Source organism: Staurois parvus, unplaced genomic scaffold, assembly GCF_062004578.1.
Source record: "Staurois parvus isolate SC_StPar_1 unplaced genomic scaffold, SC_StPar_1.0 ptg000444l, whole genome shotgun sequence".
Lineage (NCBI taxonomy): Eukaryota > Metazoa > Chordata > Amphibia > Anura > Ranidae > Staurois > Staurois parvus.
Genome location: NW_028318240.1, coordinates 1,291,985 through 1,306,768, shown reverse-complemented (window position 1 = coordinate 1,306,768; position 14,784 = coordinate 1,291,985). Strand labels below are relative to the sequence as shown.

Here is a 14,784-nt window from a genome sequence, read left to right as displayed (position 1 = left end):
GTCCAGACAGAGGTCAGGGGTCCTGCAGCCTCAAAGGACAATCAGGGGAAAATGAAAATGCCTGCTACAAGCGTTAACCTGTGCTCAGCTGAACACTGATAGAAGTCACGTGACTGATATATACTGCTGATGAGAAAAGGTTAGCAGTTTATGTTTACTACTATAATTGCATTTCCATGTTATGTGTACTGTGGGAGACCAAATATAGTGAATGCAGGGTCCGGGGAGACCAGATATAGTGAATGCAGGGTCCTGGGAGACCAGATATAGTGAATGTAGGGTCTGGGGAGACCAGATATAGTGAATGCAGGGTCCGGGGAGGCCAGATATAGTAAATGCAGAGCCCTGGGGAGACCAGATATAGTGAATGCAGGGTACGGAGAGACCAGATATAGTGAATGCAGGGTCCGAGCAGACCAGATATAGTGAATGCAGAGCCCGGGGGAGACCAGATATAGTGAATGCAGAGCCCGGGGGAGACCAGGTATAGTGAATGCAGAGCCCTGGAGAGACCAGATATAGTGAATGCAGGGTCCGGGGAGACCACATATAGTGAATGCAGGGTCCAGGGAGACCAGATATAGTGAATGCAGGGTCCTGGGAGACCGGATATAGTGAATGCGGGGTCCTGGGAGACCAGATATAGTAAATGCAGGGTCCAGGGAGACCAGGTATAGTGAATGCAGAGCCCTGGAAAGACCAGATATAGTGAATGCAGGGTCCTGGGACACCAGATATAGTGAATGCAGGGTCCTGGGAGACCAGATATAGTGAATGCAGGGTCCAGGGAGACCGGATATAGTGAATGCAGGGTCCTGGGAGACCGGATATAGTGAATGCGGGGTCCTGGGAGACCAGATATAGTAAATGCAGGGTCCTGGGAGACCAGGTATAGTGAATGCAGAGCCCTGGAAAGACCAGATATAGTGAATGCAGGGTCCGGGGAGACCAGATAGAGTGAATGCAGGGTCCAGGGAGACCAGATATAGTGAATGCAGAGCCCGGGGGAGACCAGATAAAGTGAATACAGGGTCCGGGGAGACCAGATAGAGTGAATGCAGGGTCCGGGGAGACCAGATATAGTGACTGCAGGGTCCTGGAAGACCAGATATAGTGAATGCAGGGTCCGGGGAGACCAGATATAGTGAATGCAGGGTCCAAGGAGACCAGATATAGTGAACGCAGAGCCCTGGGGAGACCAGATATAGTGAATGCAGAGCCCGGGGGAGACCAGATATAGTGAATGCAGGGTCCGGGGAGACCAGATATAGTGAATGCAGGGTCCTGGGAGACCGTATATAGTGAATGCGGGGTCCTGGGAGACCAGATATAGTGAATGCAGGGTCCTGGGAGACCGGATATAGTGAATGCAGGGTCCTGGGAGACCAGATATAGTAAATGCAGGGTCCTGGGAGACCAGATATAGTAAATGCAGAGCCCTGGAGAGACCAGATATAGTGAATGCAGAGCCCGGGGGAGACCAGATATAGTGAATGCAGGGTCCGGGGAGACCAGATATAGTGAATGCAGGGTCCTGGGAGACCAGATATAGTAAATGCAGGGTCCAGGGAGACCAGATATAGCAAATGCAGGGTCCTGGGAGACCAGATATAGTGAATGCAGGGTCCTGGGAGACCAGATATAGTAAATGCAGGGTCCTGGGAGACCAGATATAGTAAATGCAGAGCCCTGGGGAGACCAGATATAGTGAATGCAGGGTCCGGGGAGACCAGATAGAGTGAATGCAGGGTCCGGGGAGACCAGATATAGTGAATGCAGGGTCCGGAGAGACCAGATATAGTGAATGCAGGGTCCGGAGAGACCAGATATAGTGACTGCAGGGTCCGGGGAGACCAGATATAGTGAATGCAGGGTCCGGGGAGACCAGGTATAGTGAATGCAGGGTCCGGGGAGAGCAGGTATAGTGAATGCAGGGTCCGGGGAGAGCAGATATAGTGAATGCAGGGTCCGGGGAGACCGGATATAGTGAATGCAGGGTCCTGGGAGACCAGATATAGTGAATGCAGGGTCTGAGGAGACCAGATATATTGACTGCAGGGTCCTGGGAGACCAGATATAGTGAATGCTGGGTCCTGGGAGACCAGATATAGCCCATCAGTGTAGCCCAGCAGTGCTGCCAGTCAGTGCCCAACGGTTATGCCAGTCAGTGCCCAGCAGTTGTGCCAGTCAGTGCCACCTATCAGTGCCGCCTATCCGTGACACCTCATTAGTGCTGCCTATCAGTGCCGCCTATCCATGCCACATCATTAGTGCTGCCTATCAGTGCCCATCAGTGCCGCCTATCAGTGCCCATCAGTGCAGCCTCATCAACGCACATCAGTGAAGGAGAAAAATTACCTGTTTGAAAAATTTTATAATAGAAAATGAAGAAACTTTTTTTTCTTTTATTTTTTGCAATTTTTTTTTTTTATAGTGCAAATAGTAAAGTGCCCAGCGGTGATTAAATACCACCAAAAGAAAGCTCTATTTGTGAGAAAAAAATTATAAAAATTTCATATGGGTTCAATCTTGCATGACCGCGCAATTGTCAAAGTGCAACAGCGCTGAAAGCTGAAAATTGGCCTGGTAAAGAAGGGGGTATAATTGCCTGGTAGGCAAGTGGTTAATCACCGCTGTTTTTTTTTATTTTTTGCTAAACAAACTAAAAAAAGACTGAAAATTTTGAAGAAAAAAAAAGTTTTAGTTTGTTATAAAATTTTGTAAATAAGTAATTTTTCCCATTCACTGATGTGTGCGAATGAAGCTGCAGTGATGGGCACTGATGGGGAGGCACTAGTAGGTAGGTGGCACTAATGGGCAGGCATGGGCAGGCATAGGTAGGTAGCACTGATGGGCATTGACAGGCATCACTTGAGGACATTGACAGGCATCACTGATGGGCACTGATGGGCTTCACTGACTGCTACTGATTGGAATGGTTAGGCGGCACTGATAGGCGACACAGACTGGCACTGATAGGCGGCACAGATGGGCACTGATTGGCAACTGGCTCTGATAGTTCGCACCGAAAGGCAGCTCTGATGTGGCATTGATGTGCACTGGTAAGCACTGATATGTGGCATTGATGTGCACTGACAGGTGGCACACTGATCATCAGTGCCCTGATCATCAGTGTAGATATCCCCTCTGAGGAATACCGCTTACCCTGGGACACAGCGCAACCACCGATCTCTGCACCACGCACCCCCAGGGGGGGGAGGGCGTGCATGCGCAGTTAGAGTGGGAGGAGTCATATGATGTCCTCCTAGAATGAGGAGGATGTCATATGATGGGCGGAAGTCGGTTAAATGACAGTCATTGTTTCGTGAAAGTTACTGCTTTATGAATATTAACCAGTATGGGGTTGCATTACTAAAATAAATTGACTGTGCACTTTGAAAGTGCAGTTGCTCCAGATAATAAATGAGGGGAAGCTCTGCTGACCTCCATCATCCAATCATGTGCAAGCAAAAATGATGTTTTGTATTTTTAATTTCCCTTGTATGTGATTGGGTATTCTTTGCAAAGTGACGCCCCCCTCATTTACTAAGTTCTGGAGCAACTGCACTGGCAGAGTGCACGGCCTATTTGCCTTTAATAAAACAACCCATTCATGTCCAAATGTTGGTGGACAATTAACCGTCATATCTCTATGAGCTTGCTGGATGTCCCATTTGAAAACCATGGCCATTATGGAGTCATTATGGCTTCCCCCAACACCTCACTCTTTTTTTGGAATTTTTGTCCAATGTGATAAAAGAGGATTTGTGAGGTCAGGTCCTAATGCTGAGTGCAAAGACCTGGCTCACAATAAGTGTTCCACTTTATCCCAAAGGGTTGAGGACAGGTGTAGGCCACTCAAGTTGCTTCACATCAAACCATGTCTTTATGGAGCTGGCGTTGTACACAGGAGCACAGTCATGCTGGAATATTGACTTAATTTCCCACAAATCTTTGCACCTGGAGGGGGGGGGGGGGTGGAGTTTCACTATTTCCCAGGCAAATTGTTCCAAAAAGAGGCAGTTCAAGGAAAAAAAAGTGACAGGGCAGATCTGCTGTGATGGTCTGTGTCTCACATCTGAGGGACAGGAGCCATTAGAGAGGAGCCAAGAGGACCTGTTGCTGTTCCTGTTCCCCACATCAAGGAGAGAGATAGACCTGCACCCAAGCCTGCTGGAGATGCCTTTAGAGGCTGAGCTGAGAGAGAGTCATTGCATCTTCAGGGTCCAAGCAGAGTGACTGCAGCCCATGTAAGGATCTGGGACCTGGTCGCTGGGAACTGCTGAACGCCAAGCCATTGGGATCTGATTAGCCAGGAAGTGGTGAGCGGAACTACATTTCCTAAATGCCAACCAAACTCTCTTAGCCCAAGTGGAGACTGCTTCTACTCCTAAAAGGGACAGTGCACCACCTAAAGATGGACCCCACCGAAAGTTGGCCAATGTTGAATATAAGCAACAAGGTACTTTCAGCCACATCCAGGGGTGCCCCATTCTCTAAAACACTCACACACAATATGGGTTAAATGCATAGCATGTGCACAAGGACTCATTTATTTTTTGTTAGTTGATGCCACCACAGAGACTCTAGTTGCATCTGTCATAGTTAAACATAATGTTGCTATAGCCTTTGAGTGCCAAAAAGTGGGTCATCGGCCCTAGTGTCTTTATGTCTGTATAATTGCCTGTTTACTGATCTATACTGTTTTGCTTTGAGTTTCCATAATATATTTACTTAATTTACTGTGTTTGTGGCCTTATTCCTGTGTATTCTAACACGTGGTGGACTGCCAACCTTTAATCAAGAGGTGTAGACAGCTTTAGTATATGACCGTGTGTTAGTTGGCACTGAGCAATTTGGAAAATCATGCCAGAACAGAGGGCCCATCATCACCAGCGACCCCTGTGGGGGCAAGCTCTACACCTTCACTGCAAACACCTAAACTCATTTGGAGGGGTGTACATAAACTCTTGGCCATATAGCAGGCATGATGGTCAGGTGTTCACAAACTTGTGTCCATATAGTCTATAATATTTAATAAACTTGTGATGTCCTAGAATTCCAAGCTATAGCATTAAATATTTTGACCATATTTTGTGATTTTTCAAAATACTTTGGTGTGATGTACAACCGTTCTCCTGTCATTGTCTGCTGGCTTACCTGTTGCCTATCAAGCTTTTGCCCATCTTCTGAGGTCATCATCGGTGACTCACTACGTGAGTTTCGTCCTGTCAATGGAGACTGGAAAAAACAAACCAGAATTAACGATTAACTTTCCATTGTTACTGCATCATCTCTGATCCACTTACACAAGTGAGAAGAGCAATGCCAATACAAAGCCAGATATTCTAAAAGAATGGTTTTGACCTTTCAGACACTGATCACCTAGATCATAGGCCACTGTTGATCCCTGAGGTTGGCCAATGCTTGCTCTGTTACCAATAAAGGTCAGGAGTAAAGATGGCGTTTACGAAAGCTGCGCTAAGATGTACATAGTTCTCATACTGTGTCCTCCATCAGTGTGGACATCTGTTACCCACTAATCTGTCCCAACAGAGTAGATCAAATCTTTGCCAAAATACATCGGGAACAATAGGAAAAACAAAAATTAAAGTAGATTTCTGTGATTTTATTGGTGGAATTGGATTTAAAGTGCTCGAGGGTTATGGAAGTTTTTTTTTTTTTACTATCCTGGAAGTGTTCGAGTGTAAAAAAAATACTTTTGTTCACAGAAAGGAAAAAACAAACAGTGGAAAAAGTCATATAAAACACTCCAAGTGGCAGTGCACAGCATTGTGTCTGGTTTACTGCTTTTGTTATGTCCCCCCTCTTGTTTTTGTGGTAGTTGCTACAGCCATTAGCTAGACCAGCCTTTCTCAACCAGGGTGCCCAGGCTCCCTGGGGTGCCTTGAGGTTTCTTCAGGGGTGCCTTGGCAAAATGTCCACAAATTGCCAAAAACGTGTATACAAGCCAGTGGGTGGAACAAGCCTGCCTTTTAGTTACACAAAGCCACAGGTTTTCATTGTGTACCATTACGGCCTTCTAGCCGCTGGCGTCCTGACAACCACTGACATCAGTTGATAAGGAGGATGTCAGTTGCCTGCACAGCATCCTAGTTTGACCCTCTCCTGCCCCTCTCCATCAGTGCTGGGGTCACATTAGCTCAGTGATGGAGAAAAAACTGAGGGAGAGGAGAAACACTGGAATACTAGTCAGTACCAGTGTGCAAAAGTGTATTTGCTTTGGAAGAATAAATAACCTCTAATGTTGGGTGTCCTACATGTGTGGATGTTGCTGCGTTATATAAAACTATTAGAATAGTTTAATATATTAGAAGGTTGTGCCTTTTTAAAATGGACAGTCTTGAGGCACCCCATTTTAGAATGGGGTGCCTCAAGACCAGGGGCGGACTGACAACTCATGGGGCCCCCGGGCAATAGGGGATCATGGGGCCCCTGTGTCCTTGCCCAAACTCAAAAAAGCCTATGAAAAAGGTACCAGGGGCATCTCATGGGGCCCTCTACTGATTCTGGGCCCTCGGGCACTGCCCGAGTTTCCTAATGGTCAGTCCGCCCCTGCTCAAGACTGTCAATTTTATAGGGTGCCTCGGGACAGTCCATAATTTTAAAGGGTGCCTTGACTGAAAAAAGGTTGAGAAACACTGAGCTAGACAGTCCATGCTTCTTTTTCTACTCAGTTATTTTCACTTTCAGAGCAGAGATGGGGCTAGGGAAAGGTATTGTCTTCTTACACTTTAAAAGACTGGAAGAACATCCTCTGTACTGCAAATATCTGAAGTAAAATTGCATTGGCTTCAACTTTTATGTCTCATTGTGGATTCTGCCAAGTCAGCAAGTAGCCATAGACTTTGTCTAGGAGATATGTCATTGTATGTATCAGCAATTCAAACAGAACAGTACCCAAATATTTATCAAATGCACAAAAAGAAAAACCAACAGAAAATGAAATACCCGGAAATACCCTAAACACGCACACACACACTAAAAAAGCTCAAATGAATTTCGCTGAAATCTCCTTGCTTGTCTCTAGTGGCCAAATTTATTAAAGCCTAATTATATACAGGTAGGAATTTAAAGCCAGAAGAGACCCTATTGGATGGATGGAGAAAGACACTCTCTCCAATCTTGCTAGAATCATGGAGCAGTCATTTTTCCTGCTGACTTAGAAAGGATTTTTTTGAATGATAAACTGCTTGTTCCATATTCTGTAAGGAAAACAGAACAATCAGATAACATAAACCTAGTTATTGCTCTAGTTGTCTGCAGTTGCCATCTGAAATGCTAGTCCTGGTTTCTGAAGATTGTTGCTGGAAATTTCCCTATCCTGGAAATATCCCAAAAATTTCTGTAACGAGCATCAGTACATGAAATTCCTCTCCTTCTGTATGGTACACAAACTTATTCCACTTTTATAATGAATCTTTGCTTTACTATATCATATTCAGTGACTGGATTTGAAGGGCAACTCAACCTTTATACACTTTTTAACTGTTGATGGTCTAAGTCAGGACAGGAAAAAAAAATGAAAACTCATATTATATAGATTCATTACACACACAATGAGATTTCAAGCATTTTTTTTTTTCTAATTTTGAGGATGATAGTTTACTGTTCGTGAAAAACCCAAAACTCAGTATCTCAGAAAATTAGAAGATTACATAAGACCAATACAAAAAAGGAATTTGTAATGCAGAAATGTTAGCTTACTGAAACGTATGCCCGTGTACAGTACAGCAATCTAATTATGGCTTCTCTGCTTTTCACAGGTAAATGCACCTATCTCCTATCTCCACTCTTAACTAGAAAAACGTATTGACTCCTGCTGCTTTCTCTGGGTAAATGCACTTATCTCCTATCTCCACTCTTAATTAGAAAAACGCATTGACTCCTGTTAAATTCTGAACAAATAGTGTATTTATATTTTTGTATATGTTGATCAGTTCTCACCTCTAGCTGCACCCGTTTTATGACTGTAGTCTGTTTCTGGTCTGTTCTTGAGAAACATCCCCCACTATTCATGTGATCCTTATCAGTTTCTAATTGGGGTGGAGAAGAGTGCTCATTTGAGCATCTCCCTATAAATTTAGACCAGCTCATGGGGGGGAGATCACTGATGGGAGGGCACAGTCACTGATGGGGTGCTGCATTGCGTGAGTGCTGCGTTGATGGAGCGCGAAGAAACAGTTAAACACAGCAGCTGAACTATTATTATTATACAGTATTTATATAGTGCTAAAAGGTTTGCTCAGCGCTGTACATTATAGTGGGGGACAGTACATGAGGCAATACAGTAACAAAACAAAACAAAACACGAGGGGTTCAAGGGCCCTCTTTCGAGCTTACAATCTAAAAAGCAGGAGAACTCAAGCAGCAGGAAGATACAACAGCAAGAAACTCTACTGCACGCTGGACAGACTGCAAGCAAACACCCTGGGAAACATCTCTTACAAGTCTGAGTCCCACTTCGTGTACATTTTAATATGTCCCCTCTACTCCTCCTTTTCATATTACTTTCCTGCGTTCCCAAAATCTCACTTCTTTATCCCTCTGCTCCACCCCAAAACTTGTACATCTCCCCCTCACTGCTACCATCTCCCTACTACTGCTCTCATCACCTCCTGCTGATACTTTACTCTCCTGCTGACCCAAACACCAGGACTGGAAGGCATGTGCGCTCGTGTACTTCCCGCTCCCATGTTACTTTCCTCACCCTTCTTCTCCTAACCTCTGGGGATATCTCCCCAAACTCTGGTCCCCAACTATTTCACCCCCACACCAGGCATCCTCTTTCTTCCAGGAATAGCCGCAATCTCCTCAATTTGATATCGGTCCCCGTGCTCCCAAAAACCGCCCTCCCCTTTTCATGTGCGCTCTGGAATGCCCGCTCTGTCTGTAATAAGCTCACCTCTGTCCATGACCTTTTTCTCTCGCGCTCCCTTAACCTTCTAGCAATTACAGAAACCTGGCTTCAAGCAGCAGACTCTGCTTCCCCCGCAGCACTGTCCTATTGAGGCCTTCTCTGGACCCACTCACCCAGACCCAGTGGTCGGAAAGGTGGTGGGGTTGGTTTGCTTCTATCCCCACTGAGCACCTTTCAAGTCCTCCTTTTGAGACTCACTCAGGGGCGGACTGACAACTCATGGGGCCCCCAGGCAATAGGGGATCATGGGGCCCCTGTGTCCTTGCCCAAACTCAAAAAAGCCTATGAAAAAGGTACCAGGGGCATCTCATGGAGCCCCCTACTGACCCCAGGCCCATGGGCAGTGCCCGAGTTTCCAAATGGTCAGTCCGCCCCTGGACTCACTGCATCCGGCTGTTTTCTCCAATTTCTCTGAGGATTGCAGTGATCTATCAGCCTCCTGGACCGGTGTCCTGCTTTCTTGATGATTTCGCCGCCTGGCTACCCTATTTTCTCTCCTCTGAACTACCCGCTATCATTCCCGGAGATTTTAACATCCCTATTAATGTCAACAACCCGGCTACATCCCAACTCTTCAACCTAACCTCATCTTTTGCATTAGCACAATGTATACAGTCCTCCACTCACTCTGATGGGAATACATTAGACCTTGTTTTCTCCTATCTTTGCACTCCCTACAACCTCACAAACACTCCCTTTCCTCTCTCTGATCACAATCTCATCACCTTCACAGAGTCCTAGTCTTCAAACACCTATCCCTCCAAGCGGCAAACAATTACCTGCAGAAACCTTCACAACTTGAACCCTGCTCCTTTCTACTCTGCAACTGACCAACTCTACGACAGAATCTCTCCCCTGTCCTGCCCTGACCTGGCCACTGCTGTCTATAACAGTTTGCTTTCATCCGCATTAGATTTGCTTGCTCCTCTAACAACACAAAGCATCAAGCCCCGAACATTACAGCCTTGGCAGACTGACCACACCAGAAATCTTAAACAACATAGTCGTGAGCTGGAGAGATTGTGGCGTAAATTCAAATCCCACCAAGCATTCACCCAATATAAATCTGCTTTCTTAACATAAAATTCCTCCCTTCATGCTGCCAAACAATCCTTTGTCACTCTTATTAATACCTTGTCATCCAGTCCTCGTCGTCTCTTCTCTACTTTTAACTCTCTACTTTCTCGACCTCCACCCAGTACCTCACTCACTGCTCACGAGATTGCAAATCATTTCAAAAACAAGATTGACGCAATTCGTAGGAGCATCGCCACTGCACAGACATCCATCCCACTTAGCATACCTTATACTTAACCTCCCTCAACACTTTCTTCTTTTGACCTCGCTACTACCGAAGAGGTCACTAAGGTTTTCTCAGAAGCCCATCTCACTACCTGCCCCCTGGATCCTGTCCCCTCACAACTACTACGGTCTGCCTCTTCTTCTATCCTATGCTCTCTCACTCACATCTTCAATCTTTCCCTCTCTACTGGTGCCTTCCCCTCCCCTCTAAAGCATGTGCACATCACTCCCATACTTAAAAAGCCCTCCCTTGACCCCACCAACCTGAACAACTTAAGACCCATCTCTCCTCTGCCATTTACCTCTAAACTCCTAGAACGCTTAGTCTACAATCGTCTGAGATCCTATCTCACTGACAACAACCTTCTTGACCCTTTACAGTCTGGCTTTTGTTCTCTACACTCCACTGAAACTGCCCTACTAAAACCCACTAATGATTTACTAACTGCTAAACCCAATGGCCACTACTCCGTACTCTTACTGCTTGACCTCTCTGCGGCTTTTGATACGGTTGACCATCCCTCCTCCTCAAAAAACTCCACTCTCTTGGCCTCAGAGACTCTGCTCTCTCCTGGTTCTCCTCCTACCTATCGCAGCACTCGTTCAGCATTACCTATAACTCTGCCTCCTCCTCTCCACTTCCTCTTTCTGTAGGGGTCCCTCAAGGTTCTGTCCTTGGACCCCTTCTCTTCTCCATCTACACCTCCTCCCTTGGTCACTTGATAAACTCCAATGGCTTTAAGTACCATCTCTATGCTGATGACACACAAATCTATCTTTCTACCCCTCACCTCACCCCTTCAGTCTCCTCTCGCATTACTAACCTACTAAGTGACATATGGGCATGGATGTCACTCCACTTCCTCAAACTCAATCTTTCCAAAACTGAGCTCCTAGTATTCCCCCCAGCCCGTGCCCCCTCCCCCGACTTCTCCATCAAGATCAATAACACAATCATCAGTCCCTCCCCTCATGCCAGGATACTAGGTGTAATCCTGGACTCCCATCTGTCCTTTCAGCCACAAATCCAATCACTGTCCAAATCGTGTAGACTTCACCCCCACAACATCTCCAAGATATGACTGTCCCTAACCTCGGAAACCACTAAGCTACTTATTCACTCCCTTGTTATATCTCACCTTGACTATTGTAACTCCCTCCTCTTTGGCCGACCTCATTGCAGGCTATCCCCTCTTCAGTCTATCATGAATGCTGCTGCCAGACTCATCCACCTTACTAACCGTTCTGTATCTGCCACCCCTCTCTGCCAATCCCTCCACTGGCCTCCACTCAGTGTCCTCCATCCCTCTCTGCCAATCCCTCCATTGGCTTCCCATTGCCCAACGGATAAAATTAAAAACATTAACAATAACATATAAAGCCATTTATAACTCTGCCCCAAATTACATCACCAATCTTGTCTCTAAATATCACCCAAGCCATACTCTCCGCTCCTTGCAAGACCTCCTACTCTCTAGCTCCCTTGTCTCCTCTTTCCATGCTCGTCTCCATGACTTCTCCAGAGCTTCCCCCATCCTCTGGAACTCTCTACCCCAATTTATCAGACTATCGCCTACTCTGCTCACTTTTAGGCGATCTCTGAAAACCTCTCTCTTCAGGGAAGCCTATCCTGCCCTCAGCTAATACTGGAATCTTCTACTCTTCCAACCAGTCCATCCCCCACAGTTACTACCTTTTGTACCACTAGCCCCTCCCTCCTAGATTGTAAGCTCCAAGGAGCAGGGCCCTCAAATCCCTCTTGTATTGAACTGTATTGTTACTGTATTGTCTCCTGTTATATTGTAAAGCATTGAGCAAACTGTTGGCGCTATATAAGTCCTGTATAATAATAATAGTATGCACTTAGTACTTGGTCGGGGCTCCTTTTGCATGAATTACTGCATCACTGCAGTGTGGCATGGAGGCGATCAGCCTGTGGCACTGCTAAGGTGTTATGGAAGTCCAGGTAGCTTTGATTGCGGCCTTCAGCTCGTCTGCACTGTTGGGTCTGGTGTCTCATCTTCCTCTTGACAAAACCCCACAGATTCTCTATGAGGTTTAGGTCAGACGAGTTTGCTGGCCAATCACGCACAGTGATACAATGACCACAGTCACCAAACAAACCATTGCTAACACAAAATGCTGCCATAGATTGAAATCCTGCAGCGCCCGCAAGGTCCCCCCTCAAGAAGGCACATGTACAGGCTCATCTATAGTTTGCCAATGAACATCTAAATGATTTAGAGAAGGATTGGAAGAAAGTGCTGTGGTCAGATGAGACCAAAATTGAGCTCTTTGGCATTAACTAGATTCACTGTCTTTGGAGAAAGAAAAATGCTGACTATGACCCTAAGAACAGCATCCCCACAGTCAAGCACTGAGGTGGAAACATTATGCTTTGGGGCTGTATCTCTGCTAAAGGTACAGGCCGATTTTGCTGCATTGAGGGGCCAATGGACGGGGTTGTATTGTAAAATCTTGGATGATAACCTTCTTCCCTCAGCCAGAACACGGAAGATGGGTCATAGATGGGTCTTCCAGCATGACAATGACCAAAAACATACCTCCAAGGCAACAAAAGGAGTGGTTCAAGAAGAAGCACATTAAGGTCTTGGAGTGGCCTAGCCAGCCTCCAGACCTTAATCCTATAGCAAATTTATGAAGGGCGTTGAAACCTTGAGATGCCAAGCGACAGCCAAGAAACCTTAAGGATTTTGAGAAGATCTGTAAAGAGTGGACCAAAATCCCCCCTGAGATGTATGCAAACCTGGTAACTACAAGAAACATCTTACCTCTGTGCTTGCCAATAACAGCTTCTCCATTAAATACTAAGTCATGTTTTGCTTGGGGATCAAATACTTATTTTGCTCACTGAACTGCAACTCAATTTGTATCATGTGTTTTTTCTGGATTTTTGGTTGCTATTCTGTCTCTATCATTTAAAATACACCTATGATAAAAATTATAGATCCTTCATTTCTTTGTAAGTGGGCAAACTTAGAAAATCTGCAGGGGTGCAAATAAATATTTTCCCCACTATAGAGGGGCAGTCCAGTGCCTGAGCATGAGGGAGCACCATCTGCCAAGGGAGCCACAGTTTAACCCTCGCAGTAGTGCACAGCCCCACTGCAAGGGATAATTTTCAAGTTTCCCGTAGTTGGGCTTTAAATTGCTCATTGGACTTTGTTTAACTGGTTTAATATTTTTTGAGATAAAAGCAAATAATAGCCCGATTGAGTAAATATTGGGGTCTACTCCACTAAATAACCAATTAAGTGAGTTTCTATTATTTCCACAACTCCACTTATCTATATATTGCTAATCTGTGGACATTTTTTCATTTTAGCTAGTGCACCAATGTGACCAAGGAATCTCTTTAGTTCTATACATTTAATTCCTTCAAGTATCTTTAGGGTCAGTTTCATCAGACTACTGTTGGCTTCAGAACTACTTCTCTTCCCATACAAATCTATGGAAATCGATAAGCAGCTGAAGCAGAACAAAAAACGCAGGCTAACCGTGCAATGAATTCAGAATGATCTCAGATACGTCTTCAACTGATTTCCAAAAGCATTTTACCATCTAAGTACTGCTACACAGGCTCTACAGGGCGCCCATACATGCATGAGCCAACCTGACTACTTTATAATCCAATCATTTTAATATATCTATCATTAAGAATTGCTGTATTTTAGTATTTTTTTAAATCACTTTTAATTGCCTTTTTTCTAGGCTGATAGCGAAATGATTGGATGAATAGGAAAAGTAATGTTAATTTTTGAGCAGCATGTAGAGTATAAAGACAGCATTTCTTCTGATCAATTTTTTTTAGTACTCAAAAAAAAAAAAATCAGCTAACAAAAATATCCTAATTTTGCTTGTACTTCTGATCACAACGGGGACTGATACAAACAGAAAACACAATCCTGCATCATCAAAGGAAATATTAGGTCAATTAGGACCCCGATTCTGATTGCATGTAAAGAAAATTATTCTGAACTGATTTGTGTATGGCTTAAGACTAAGTCCTGGGGTTGGGGCAAAATGCGTCAGTGGGTGTGGCTTAGGAGAAGCCAGGGCCGAGACCATTCTTCACTTTCATTTAAGATAGGGCTGTCGTTTCCGTACAACTTGCACATGTGATCAGAATAAGGTTACATTCACATGGCCAAAAAGCACCCTGGGGCAGCTGTCGGCAAGAATCAGTAGAGTCTTGTCGGTGTGCAAACCGCAGCAACTGTCAGTGGCAGCACTCAGATTTCTTTTTTTTTTTTTTTTTTTTAAATCCAAAACAGCTGGTATTGTAAAAAAAAAATGGGATCAATGCATATAGGATACTGAAGAAAAAAAAAAAAGATAGTCAGTATAGTATACAATGTTAATCCTTGGATGCGCAGATCCAACGACATGTGAAAACAAGAATCAAACACATAGCATTGAATTATAGGGAACCATAACAGTGACAATACATAACATTACAAACCATGACCAGGTCACCTGGGGCACTGTAGTAAGGATCTATGTGTCTACACGATCACTAC

At 45.0% G+C, this 14,784-nt stretch overlaps 1 protein-coding gene across 1 annotated transcript in view; it reads right to left on the bottom strand.

Annotated features, from left to right (window-relative positions):
- LOC149453937 (E3 ubiquitin-protein ligase Rnf220-like) overlaps positions 1-14,784 on the bottom strand; it is a 95,582-nt gene that overhangs the window by 39,534 nt on the left and 41,264 nt on the right. Inside the window, exon 5 of the mRNA XM_089688000.1 lies at positions 5,161-5,241. Coding sequence (XP_089544126.1) covers positions 5,161-5,241 — 81 coding nt within the window. The remainder of the gene's footprint in view (positions 1-5,160; positions 5,242-14,784) is intronic.